General features: G+C 33.8%; 1 protein-coding gene across 1 annotated transcript; it reads left to right on the top strand.

Annotated features, from left to right (window-relative positions):
• The first annotated feature begins 250 nt into the window (after positions 1 to 250).
• On the top strand, positions 251 to 3,456 carry LOC118039928 (tetraketide alpha-pyrone reductase 2). Its single transcript, XM_035046760.2, has 6 exons — positions 251 to 518; positions 678 to 850; positions 1,601 to 1,789; positions 2,056 to 2,218; positions 2,681 to 2,870; positions 3,077 to 3,456. The coding sequence occupies exons 1-6, from the start codon at positions 413 to 415 to the stop codon at positions 3,216 to 3,218; spliced, it is 963 nt and encodes a 320-aa protein (XP_034902651.1). The 5' UTR covers positions 251 to 412; the 3' UTR covers positions 3,219 to 3,456.
• Positions 3,457 to 13,385: the final 9,929 nt, after the last annotated feature.

The following is a 13,385-nucleotide window of genomic DNA, read 5'->3' as shown; positions in this document are numbered from 1 at the left end:
TTTACACATCTAATATTATAATTTTTAGAAAACGCGTTCTTACAGAATGCTAGTTACGCAAATTATCTAGAAGTACAGGGCTACTGTCAGACCTGGGTGTAAGCCCAATTAGCTATACTGGGCTAGACCAAAACATAGGCCCATGCATATTGACCCTGCGTGGCACAGTCGAGAACATGTCTAAATTTCTAATCCACCAACTTGCCAATTAGTGGGTTGATAAACAATTTTTTATAAATAAATAGACACTCGATGCAATGAATGAATCATCTACCCGCATGCTTCTCCACCTAATTGTTATCTAAAAAGAACAGAAAGGTGAAACGTAGATTACAGGCGAGCAAGCGAGCACCATATATAGGCTGCCTTGTTAGCAGCACGCTATAGAAGAGGGAGAAAAGGAGAAGAGGAGATGCCGGAATATTGTGTAACAGGTGGGACAGGGTTTATAGCGGCCTATTTGGTCAAATCCTTGCTTGAGAAAGGCCATCGTGTACGGACCACGGTAAGAGACCCAGGTACTAATTCTAATTGGAGTGATTTTTATCCGGTGACGCGGTTGAAACAATTTGTACTAGATTTTTTTTTTTTATCAAGTATGCTATGCTATGCCATGCCATCAACTATATATATAAAAAAAATTTAGTGATAAATACCAAACTTTTTTTTTTTTACAGGCGATGTTGGAAAGGTTGGTTTGCTTCGGGAGTTTGATGGAGCCAAGGAGAGACTGAAGATTTTCAAAGCTGATTTGTTGGAAGAAGGCAGCTTTGATGAGGCTATACAAGGTGTTGATGGGGTGTTTCATACTGCATCACCGGTGCTTGTTCCTCACGACGATAATATCCAGGTAAATCTCCATATTCCAACCTATTAGTAGCTGGGTCTGTTTCCTTTTTCGTTGCTCAAAATCAGAGAAATATTAAATTTGAAAGTAATTTAATTGGTTAGATTTTAAATTTATTTTTAATAATAATAAATTAAAGTTTTTTTAGAGCTATTAAAAGCTTATATATAATTACAAGCTAATCTAAATATCTATATTAAACTATACATGGCATATATGATCATAAAAATGACACTACTAATAACAGTCTCAGCCACTGCATAGATTCAAAAATACACAATGAAAAGTAAACCTCCTTTCTATCCTAGTCGATTCACTCATATTCACCAATGTTATAGTTTAAACTTTGCATAAAATTACCCCTATAGATTCCTAAGAGTTTCTATAATACCCCAAATGTTCAAATAGTTAGGAAAGCTAACTTTTTTCATCCTTTTCTTGTGCCTTTTCTCATCTTCTTCTCATTTATCCTCTCAAATCTTGATAATATTAGTTTAATGTTTTTTCATGTTAAAAAACAGTTGAGAAACATTTTGAAAAGCGGGTTGACCGAATTATCAAAGGCAGGTTTAATGATTTTGAAATTTTTGTGACTGCTAGAAGGATAATTAACACAAAGAAATGATGAATCATGCATGGGATAAAAGTGAAATATCGATAAATAGTTTGTACTCAAGGTATCTTGGTGTATATTTCGTTGTACCATGGTGATGTTGACTGTTTTTGTTTTATTTACTGCTAAATATTTTGCAGGCAACGTTGATAGATCCATGTATCAATGGCACCTTGAACGTGCTGAACTCCTGTTCGAAGGCTAACACCGTGAAACGAGTTGTCCTCACCTCTTCCTGCTCGTCAATAAGATACCGTGACGACGTCCAACAAGTTTCTCCTCTTAACGAATCGCATTGGAGCGATCCCGAATATTGCAAACGCTACGATGTAATAACATTTTCTACTTTGTATCATCAATAAACACTGCAACTCACCAATTTAAGGGTCTGTTTGTCATGATGTATGAATCAGATGAACAATAGGAGAATAGATAAATATTAGAGGGAGGGATAAAAATCAATCTGCCTAATTAAATTGGAATTATTGAAAATCATGAAGGGAACATCTATCTTTGATCATCTCTCACCCCTCCCCCATCAAACCCATTCTTTTCACAGTGACTGATTTTCTAATGAATTCTTTCTTGCTAGTAGCTTTGGTATGCATATGCAAAAACTATAGGGGAGAAAGAGGCTTGGAGAGCAGCGAAGGAAAATGGCATTGATCTTGTGGTGGTTAATCCCTCCTATGTAGTTGGTCCACTGCTTGCACCACAACCAACCAGCACATTGCTCTTGATACTGGCCATTGTTAAAGGTTTTGTTTTCTAGTACATGCAATAAAATGTCAAACGTCACACCACAAACACACACACATATTTAAAGGATCTTGCTCGTTTTTTTTGTAAAGGGCTGGAAAGTTCAGCTAGTTTGTATTCCGTAGCAAAATAACGATCAGCAAGATCCTTTACATGCATGTTTTGGAATTTCATTTGTTATTTAAGCAGCCCCTAATAACACATTAATGAAATGCATATCCAAAATGCTAATTACAAAACAATAACTTTTTCAATATTTTTCTGTATATAGTAATCCTGCTCCTTTGTATAAAGATCCCAGCCGCGGAAAGATAGGGCCCCAAAAGCATTAGAATTTTTTTGTTTAACATATAGTCCGAGTTAAAAGACAATGGAGGGTTAGATGCCACTTCAAATACCACATTTATTCTTTGCGGTATTTCTTCTTTTTTCCAATAAAGCTTGCACCACTTTTTTCCCAGGTCTGCGAGGCGAATATCCAAACATGACAATCGGATTCGTGCACATAGATGATGTGGTTGCTGCTCACATTTTAGCAATGGAGGATAAGAAAGCATCAGGCAGGCTCGTATGTTCAGGCTCAGTAGCTCACTGGTCAGAGATCATTGAGATGCTCAGGGCCAAATATCCATCCTATCCATATGAAAACAAGTGAGTTAATCAATAAGCATCAACCAGAATGCTAGGCTAGCTGTCAAGTCCATTGTGGAGTCAACATGATAACATGATGCAGTTAATTTACTTCTTTTTAGCAGTATTCCTACTAGCATTTCAACAATCCCACGTAGATTTCTTCTTAACATTTGTTGATCTTCCTTCCGATGATCGTCTAATTGAATGTGGCGTTGTATTTGTAGGTGTAGCAGCCAGAAAGGAGACAGCAATCCGCATAGCATGGACACCACCAAGATTGCCGCGTTGGGGTTCCCTCCTTTCAAAGCACTGGAAGAAATGTTTGATGACTGCATCAAGAGTTTCCAGGAGAAGGGATTCCTGTAAAACCAATAATCCGCGCTACAAATAATCACTTTCTCAGACTGGATAAATAATGTACTGTAACTGGGGAAGGGAAGACGTTTCTTCGTTTTCTGAGTGGCATTTTGCACTCCCTTGAATGGTTGGATTAAGAGGAGAAATCGTCAGCGTTGAATCTTGAAACACAAGAAGCATGTAGTTTGGACCTTAGTTCTTAAAACAATTAAGAATGCTCTGTTATTAGAGTTTAGTTTGCATCAAATCGCCTACATTTGCTTTCCGAAAGTACCTGAAGGTTGAAATAACTGTTAAATGTCAATTATCAATATTTTAAAAGTTGGATTTAGTATCATACAACTTATATTTCATATGAAGTTTGTAGAAGATTATAAACTAAATTGTAGTCTCACAAACTTCATGAAATTAAAATCAATTTACCTTGAGGTGTTGTAGGGTAACAAGTAATGAAATGGCGAGAATGAGAACATAAGTTTTATTCCTATTTTATTAGTATTTGGTAGAAATGAAGAGTGAGAAAGCAAAATAAAATTAAATATAGTTTTATTTTCATAGAAAAGGTGGGAATAAAAACAAGTATCCTGATTGATTTTTTAAAAAATATCATTTTTATTCACTATTTATTAACTACTTCTTCCACCTATCATTAATTAATTACCTCATTCATTATCATGATTGTAGGGAGAGGATAACATTTTTTTAAATATAAAATATATTATTATTATTATTATTATTATTATTATATAACGCTACTCTTTCATCTCTGTCACTTTTCCACTATCCCGATCTTTTTTTTTCCCACCACCACCTTATACTATCATTAATTATTTTAAAATATCTTATTATTATCATTATAATATCATTGCTCCCACCATCCTTCTCCTACACCAATATAATCATCTTTATTATTTTTACTATCACCATTATTAATGAATTATTTTGTAATTAACCATTATTTTATTTTATTTTTAAAACAGGGAATTAATATACTAAGTTTTATTTTGATTTTTTGTCACTATTTTATACACGATATTAAAATTAAAATGTCATTCTAATTCCTCCATTTTAGTTTCAGATTTTTCATTTATGATAACAAAACCATATTTAAAAAAGAATATAAATACAAATACACGCACACATAAGGACACACGTAGTGGAGTATAGATTAAGCACCTAAGCCTCGATATAAAATAAAATGCTTGATTGTTACAGGAAAAAAATGGTATTGCGAATTCAACAGCTAAATTAGTTTTTTTTCCCCAATAAAAATAGATTAACCATTTGTCCCATATTAAATATTATGTTTTATGCATGAAGATTCCTTTAATGAGTATAGCCAAGCAACCAGGGGCGGAACAAGAATAAAATATTAGGAGGCCAAATTAAAAACCTTTAGTTATTTTTATTAAAATCATAAATATTTATAAAGGAGAGGCTGTAAAAAAACATTTTCTTGCAGGGCTCCCCCTACCTCCGCCACTGCAAGCAACCAACGGAATGTAAGAAACAAAAGAAAACGGAAGCAATGGTCGGACTCAAAAGGAAACCTTAAATTGATGATATTCTTTATCGAGTCGGACAAAATCCTGACCCAATCCCTGGCACAGAGGAGCTTTAGCTCTAACAGGGCCTACTTTTATACATCGTGGAACCCGGGCCGTTTTAAGCCCGTGAGAACTTGAGAAGGATTGCTTTGTTCATTCACAACACTCATGTTTTTCTCTTTATATATATATTTTTTCTCTTGTTTTGATTCCTTTTCTCTCTTTTATGACCTGGGCCTCCTTAAAAAAATTCAATTTCATCCGTGTCATTCGGGCCTGCGTGTTTCTTATAATTCAATTTTTATTGAAAACAAGCCAGTAGAAATAAGATTTAACGACAAGCTGAATACCAAAGCGGCAGGGGGTCAAGTAGATCGAGACAGAAAAATGAAAGTGAAATACAAGGGCGATTTGATTGCAGGATCCAAGTTGACTCACCGAGATAAGAATGTGCCTGGTTTCAGCTCTGCTCGTGCTGTAGAGGATCAGAGAGGAAGGGTTGGGGTTTTTAAGGAGAGTATATAGCAGGAGACAGAGAGTGTTGTGTAATTACAGAGGGTTTTGAGGTTGCTTTAATTTTTTGGACCTGCGTGTTTCTTATAATTCAATTTTTTACAACATAAATTCACCAACAAATGAAGAAAAATTAAGGTTTGGATCAAGATAACACAAATTGAAAGTTTTGATGATTTAATCAAGATAAAATTTACAAGTTTGGGAGCCAATTTTAATTATAAAAAATAAAAAATTTAATAAGATTGAGGACTTTATTAAACTTTAAATTAGTTTCATTAATGAAATTATAAGCTTAATTGAAAGCATTGACAAGTCTAGGGTTTTAATTAAACTTTGATTCGGTTTAATTAATGATATCGAGATTTTTAACTGAAGAATTGATAAGTTTGAGGATTTAATTAAACTTAGAAATAGTTTAATTAATGAGATCAGGGGCATAATTGAAGCAATATAAAATTTTTGAGCTAATTTAGATTATAATTACAAGAGATTAAAGTTCAAATACCGTTTTGTAAAAGGCACCGCAATGCAAGGGTTTAAATACAACTCTGTCCAGGGGCCCAATTAAAATAATGTTCAACCTTGGAGGACCCGGTTGAAAAACGACCGCCCCAGTCTAGAAACGGCGCCGTTTTTCGATTTTGTTCATCATCTTCTTCCTCTGAAAACAGAGGAAAATCCCTGGAAAAAAAAAAAACGCTGATCAGACCACCCACACGTGCAATGCGATCTCCACGATTGCCATCACCACCTTTCTAGACCATTCCCACCATTGGCAAGTCATGGAGGCGGGGAACAAACCACCACCAAGACCCCTGCAATGGCAGGACTCCGGGAATCTGAGTCCTTGTCAAATACCGATGCGCAGAGAAGCCTTATCCTCCTCCCATGAAGGAAGAGCCGGGCTAAAAGACTACCACACAGAGTCCCCTATAAAAAAACACGAAGCAGCCATCAGGAAGGGGAGAAAAAAGGACAGAGAAAACACGCAGGAGGATGAGAGACTGAGAGAACAAAGGAAACAAGGACACAAGGAAAAAAACCAAAGAGAAAAAGAGAAAAACCCAGAAAAAAAAACAAAGGAAGAAACCAGAGGAGAACGAGAGAATGATCAAGCAAAAAAAAGAGAGAGAGGAGCAGGAGCAGGAGGTCATTGTCCAAAGCCGTTGCTACTCTCAGTTTTCGCCTCCAGCAATGCTTGCAGACGAGGTAAGTTCTTTGTTCCCTCCTTGCATTTTAATTATCCTGTGGCTGTAGTAAGCGTGCGTGAATTGTTCACGCACGCTTGTAGGTGAAAGCCAGCGGGGTTATTGGTTTGGACCAATAACTAGGCTAGGTTGCAAGGTCTAACCCAGCCCATACAAATGGGCTAGATCCAGCCCAATAAAAAAAAGGCCGAGTCCGGGCCTCAAACTCAACCATACCAAGCTACTTTTGGTTAAGGGTGTGTTTAGCAAAACATACCCTTATGCCTTCCCCTTATATTTTATTCTCTTTTGTTTTGATATCCGGTTAAACAAATTTTTTTTTTATATTAGAAAATTCTAGAAAAAATTAGGGATTTTTATTGATTTGTTTGTTTGTCCCTCGCACTTTGTTCTCTCTCTCTCTGTTTGTGTTTTGTTTTTTTCTACTACTATATGCTCAATCCGTGGATCATTACTATTAAATGCAAATATGTTTTGCAATGCTTTTTTTATTCTTGTCTAAAAAGATTACATAATAAAAAGGGTAAATAAAAAGAAAAAGGCATATAAAAATTGATTCTTCTTCATTTAAAAAATTAAAGTTTTGCGAACTTATTCACTATGTCAGAGTCATGAATATCATATTTTTTTTGGTTTGTGCAATATTTACGAACACAAGTGTTAAAAAATTCATAGATATTATTTAATGATGCTAGAGTCAATAACATGATATGAAAATACAAAAAAAAAAAAACGAAAGAAGAAACTCTTAGCAATTTTAAAAAAAATCAACAATGCAATCTGCTTTCATGATAGGACACGTTTAAAAAGTAATAATATATTTTTTTTTGCATGACCTATTCCATATCATGAAATATATATTGATTAATTAGGATATTTATTGGTAATAATATTAGATGATAACTTCTTGAACTAAATATTTTCTCTTAAAAGTTAAATGTCAGATGTTTTTTTTCATTAAAGAAATTTTAATTGATTGGCATGATATCCGGATATGAAACAGCTAATCCATAAAATTCCTGTCAGCATTTCTTGTCTTTATTTCTCTAACTCCCTCTTTCTTTCCTTTCTCCTCTGTGAGCTTCTAAACCTTCTAATTCCTTCTTTTGATCTACTCAAAATCATTTAAAGTCCTACGTGAAAGCTGTCTACGTCCACTGCATTTCTCTGATTCCTCCTTTTGATCTAGTAAAGTCCTTCGTGAAAGCTGTCTAGGTCCACTGCATTTCTCTGACTGTCCTCTGCGCATCCACTATAATGCTATGAAGGACGACAAATTCCAACGAGGTTCTAAACAACTGTTTTAGATTTGAATTCTTAAGAAATCTCAGCTGTTGGTTACAAAGGACAAATAATAATAATAATAAGTTCTATGGCCCCCTACCAAGAAAAAGGTAACAGAACACCTCTAAAGCTGCTGGAATCGTATTTATCGATATCAATTCTATGAAACAACGAAACTATTGAGCCTGATATTGTGAAAGCAATAACCCAATGGATCAAAACAAAACCTAAATCGAAGGGTAAAAGCCCATATCCATATTCAACACCGCACAGGCCTCTAAAACCAATAAAGGGAATGGAATTTATTTGTGTTTTCCCGGAAGGGAGCCGGTATTTTTAGAAGCTCCGCCACTGGTGTATATAAGAGAAGCCGGAAGTTTTAGGCGCTCTGCCACTCATATAAAAGAGGGATCTAATTTGATATTACTCTTAAGTCCCACTGTCACACGAGTAAGAGATTAATGTTTGGAAGCATCGAATAATCCTACGGAAATCAATGCTCACAGGTTCATTCCAATTTCCAGGTGCGATTGTAGATTGTCTCTGTAGTTTTTGATGGGAAAACTGTTCATACTTCATATCAATGGAAAAGACAAGATTGTATTGGTAAAATTGATTTTTTTTAATGAGTGGCTTTATATCATGAAAATTATTATTTTGTAAGTGTTGTTTTTTCTTTCAAATGAATTGTTATTATTGGATTTCAATCAAGTATACTTTCAGAGTTATATAAGTAGATGTCAGGAGTGAATTTAATGACAATATAAAAGGTTTTATTTTTATAAAAAATCTAGTAACTTCATTATTTGATTTTGTATAGTATTTTTAAAATGTTGATTTGTAAAATGACCTCACTGGCCTTTCATTTTAATGTAGAGTTATGAATGGTTATAATCATTTTAACTGATGAGGTTATTGTACTATTTTAAAAAATTATTTAAATTTATTAATTTAAATTTTAAATAAAATTTTAAAATATAATTTATATCATTCTCTAATATAAAAAATATTTTTTATATAATTAGTGAATACGGTGTATTATAATCCCAATTGCTTAGGAAGCTTTCCCAGGAGTGGCAATATTAATAATGTTAAATTGTGGATTATAATAGTTGAAAACAGAGAATCTTTTCGAACGCTTGATGGATTCTTCTATAAAAAAATGCTTGATGAGAAGTCACCATTGAGGATTCCTGTACTGAAGAAAAAAAATCGCACTTCATTTAACTGGAGCAACTTTTATTTTATAAAGCGCAAGAGATATTTACCAAGGTAGATTTTCATTTCTTATCAATATGATAGGCTTCGGAGATTGATCCGTTGGCTGGTGAAAGCACCTTTAAAATAAGTTTATTTTTGAAGTAAAATAAATCTGTAAAATTATAAACTATTCCGTTAAGCATAGTTTAAGAGTTAGTGTAAGATGCCTTCGACTTACGAGAGCATTCACATATGGTGAGGAGTTAAAATAGAGAAAGAGACACGTTCAAAGCTGGAACCACGCCCCCACGTGCCAGCTCTTACAGAAGTTGAAGTCCGAAATTTCTTCATCCAGTAGATTAAAATAGAAAGTCGGCCAACAACGCGTGGTTCCCTGCAATTTGCGAGTGTGACTGTGACAGGTGGAAATTAATTATACGAGAAAAAATAAGACATTCGAGGACTGAATCACGGGTTTCTCCTCCTGTGGGAGCCCTTTTAAAAAGGCAAGTGGTATGTATTCACCGCCAAGTGTCCACATCTATCGTATTGATGGAACGAGCTTATGGGCACCTTTATTTCCTGGTTATAATAATCTGAGATTATCTACCATTGGATGCTTTAGTCAAATAATGTGTTCTCCTCTTGCGAAACAAAGGGAGGAAAGGGACTTGGATAGTTCTCTCTTCTTTTCGGAAGAACCACAACTATAGTGGATGAAAAGGCGTAAAAAAAAATGAATAGTGTCAACCATGTGGGGCTCGAAAGATATTTAGAAGATGCTTCTCCTGATTTTGTCTTCACATTGACCCTTGTAATAACGGGTACAATTTAGAAGTTATTGTGTGCTGCGCAACCGACTAACCGTGTTTATTGTTATTTTTAATATTATTAATTAGAAAAATAAATTTTAAAAATTAAAAAAATTATTTTAATATATTTTTAACCAAAACAAATATTTCAAAAAACAAAACAAATATTTAGTTAGTGTTTGTATAAAAATTCATTGTCTTGATGACTATTAATGGCCTGTTTGTTTCTGTGTTTTAAAAGTACTTTTAAAAAAATTTAAATTTTATTTATTAACTTTAAATTAATATATTTTTAGTGTTTTTTAATTATTTTAATATATACTAATGTTAAAAATAATTTTTAAAAAATAAAAAATATTATTAATATATATTTTAAATAAAAAATAATTTTAAAAAACAACTATAATGCTCCAAAACAAAACTAAAGTGTATATAAACATTAGTTTCCATTAATCGTGGTGGATGTAGTCGTGGCACGGTTGTAATGATAATGCAACTATTGCCACTCTGTTTCTCAACAGAAAAGGAGTACAAACTGACAACCAACGATAAGGGTGCTGCTCTGAAATATCACGGGTTCGACGATAAAGGAAGAAATCCTTCGAGGAACTTTCCTGGCGTTGGTAGTAGGATCCACCTGAAAACTATTCTCGAAGGACGAGCGTGACTAATTAGGTATATTTATTTAAAAATATATATACAGTAAAGACAAAATGCATCGAACTAGGATTGGAGCATTTTGTCAATGTAATGCCCGGATTTAAAAAAAAAAAAAAAACTCCTGGTGCACTTTTTTGAAAAGTTTATAGTTATTCAAAAAGAGAAAAAAGTTTTAATTATTAAATTACAGCATTCAATAGTGGATTAACTCACTCAAAATACAAGTTCACGTGAATTTGAAAAGCATATTAGGTAAAGATTAACGTCCCTCTTTTGTTAATTTACATAAGGTTTAACTTCAATTAGGGTATATCCTCTCCTCTTTTTTTTTCATAGGGAGCATGTATACTTAAACAATATTCATCGACTTACCTCACTTGAACACAAGTTACTAGCATCATGTATTCATGTGATTTTTTAAAAGTTTTAGATTTTGATCGTTTTAATCTTTAAGCTATAATTCTCGACATAGCAACTCCCGAGCTATTGATTGTGGTTGCATGTGTTACTATCAAGTTAATTTACATTAATGGATGCAGGAATCATGAATTAAGAGCACGAGTTTGCAAGTGTAAATTCATCATTAATCTTGAGAGAATTAGTAGGGTTTTATATTTACTTAATTAGTTCAAGTTTCATATAAATCTTAAGACAACTAAAAATTTATATAATTGTTAATTTCAGGACCTATAAAATTAATCAAGGTACGCATAAACTAACCTAAACATCTATGTAAATAATAATAAAAAAAAATCATCATTCAAGAATTAATAACCAAAATCTGAAGTTCAAAGGGACTGCAAGTGTGATTTATCTGACATGTAATAAATTGTTTTTGATTAAATTAAAGAATATAGTATTTAATTTTCAATTGGATTCACAGTGATTCACAATGGCAACGAGCACAAACATCATCCAAAGATAACCACATTCAATCTGTAACCTAACAGTGACGACTCCTCCATGCTGCATCAACCAGAGAAATACGTGCATTTCTAGAGGGGATGCGGAGCTTCTAGTTCCAATCAAGCTGAACCTCTATTCCATCACCACCCCATAACCATTCTTAGTATTTACGTTTAAGTTGAGATTCAACAATATCAGCCGTGTGGTTGGATACGTCGTCTGCTACACCTACACCATATGGCCTGATTTTCACCTCGTAGCTCTGCTCAATCAAATCCGCCTCTTCTTTTAGACGCTTCAGATATGGGAGACGCTTCTGTCATGTTTTTTCTTTCTCCAACCATTAATTTCAACTACAATATAAAACAGTGGGGCAACTATTTGGATCAAACATCGGACAACGTTAAAAATCTGTCAATAATAGCAGAAAGAAAAGCTCCGTGGCAACAGAACCCATTTAAAACGCGACACTTTATTTTGTTAATCGTACCGCTCATAATCCATGAAGCTCAGAGGCAACATTTCTTCTGCGCTCATTGAATGTGGAAAGCCACTACTTTTGTCAATTTGACACATCATATATCTTTTTTCAATTAAACTGAAAAATATGATATCTTAATTTTCATGTGTTTTGAGTATTTTGAAAATCTAAAAATCATTATATGAATATTAATTTATTTAATTTTTCCAATTAACATTCTGCATGAACTCTTTATACAATTTATCGAGTATTTAATGCAATTAATTTTGGGTATCCAAGAATTAAAGAATATTATTTGGCTTTTATAGTCAGGATATATAAAATTCAAAGCAATCACGTGCCTAACATGAAACAAACACTAGTATTGCTAACGGAAACAACATTAAACATAATGATTTCACAAGACATTTATTTAACAAAACATTACACCACACCCCCCTTGTCACATCAGTTTGCAAGATTTATATGGACAATTTTTTCCTTTTTATGTATAGACTTGTCCAAGGGGTAAACTGTTACCACCTGGAAGAGCTTAATTCTCATTTATTTGATCCTGGAAGCCATTGATCAGAATCATTAGAATGGCCTCAACGGTTCAACCCTTCAGGTCACCGGCAGGCACCGGGCACTGATGACCGAGGAGGTCCCATGTCTCTCGTTGTTTGCTAGCCGACTTGGCCATCTGTATTTTGTAATTATTTTTTTCTTTTTATGATTTATTTTTTCTTTAACATTGCAGATCGAAGACAATGGAAATTTAGACGGGGAAAAAAAAAGAAAAAAAAGAGGGTATTTTAAATTTAAAAGAATCCTACAGTGCATGGGTCCTCTGGGATGCAGCTTTTCCCCCATCCACCTTCCCTGGAGTGTAAAAAAAAAAAAAAAAAAATTAATAGATGCACAGAGTCGGAACGAACTGGTAAAGAAATTCAACCAATAAACAGAGAGTCAGGCCATGACCATCCAATTTAGTCAAGTCTTTTGACAAATACCTCATTGGGTAGGTGAGCAATTAAGGCCGAATGCGCTTCCTGTTTCCAGGTACATCCATCTTAGACACTATCTTGATTATCACCAGATAATGGTTTTTTGATTTTATTGTCTTTCTGGCGAGGAGGGACCCACCCTTTCATACCTCCAGATTCACTATGTGATTTTGTGATGTGCCCAACTTATGTTGAGAAAATCAAAACCAAAAACATTTCAAAGCAGCCACGGCTTTTGTCCATAAGCAGCGCGCTAGTGCCAAGACAAAATAATTGGAGATCATTTCCAAATTGATTCCTGTTGGTGAAGGGTTTTTTTCTTTTTTGTTTCACGGCGATTTACTAGTTTGAAGCAAATCAGGGATAATATTAACATAAGCTAATTGGAAAGGGAATTTCACAGAGTTAAAACAGTGATCATTATAATAGTATTTTTGCGGTTTTGCTCTTAATATTAAAAAAAATTACACTAATTATTAAGGGTATTAAAATATTTTTATAATATATATTAGTCATTACTAAATTAACCAAAAACAAATAATTTTTTTTAATTATGCAGTAAAATAACCAAAATAA

This window comes from Populus alba, chromosome 8, assembly GCF_005239225.2.
Source record: "Populus alba chromosome 8, ASM523922v2, whole genome shotgun sequence".
NCBI classification, from domain to species: Eukaryota; Viridiplantae; Streptophyta; class Magnoliopsida; order Malpighiales; family Salicaceae; genus Populus; species Populus alba.
Note: the sequence above shows the minus strand (reverse complement) of the source record. Positions and strands in the feature narration are given on the sequence as shown.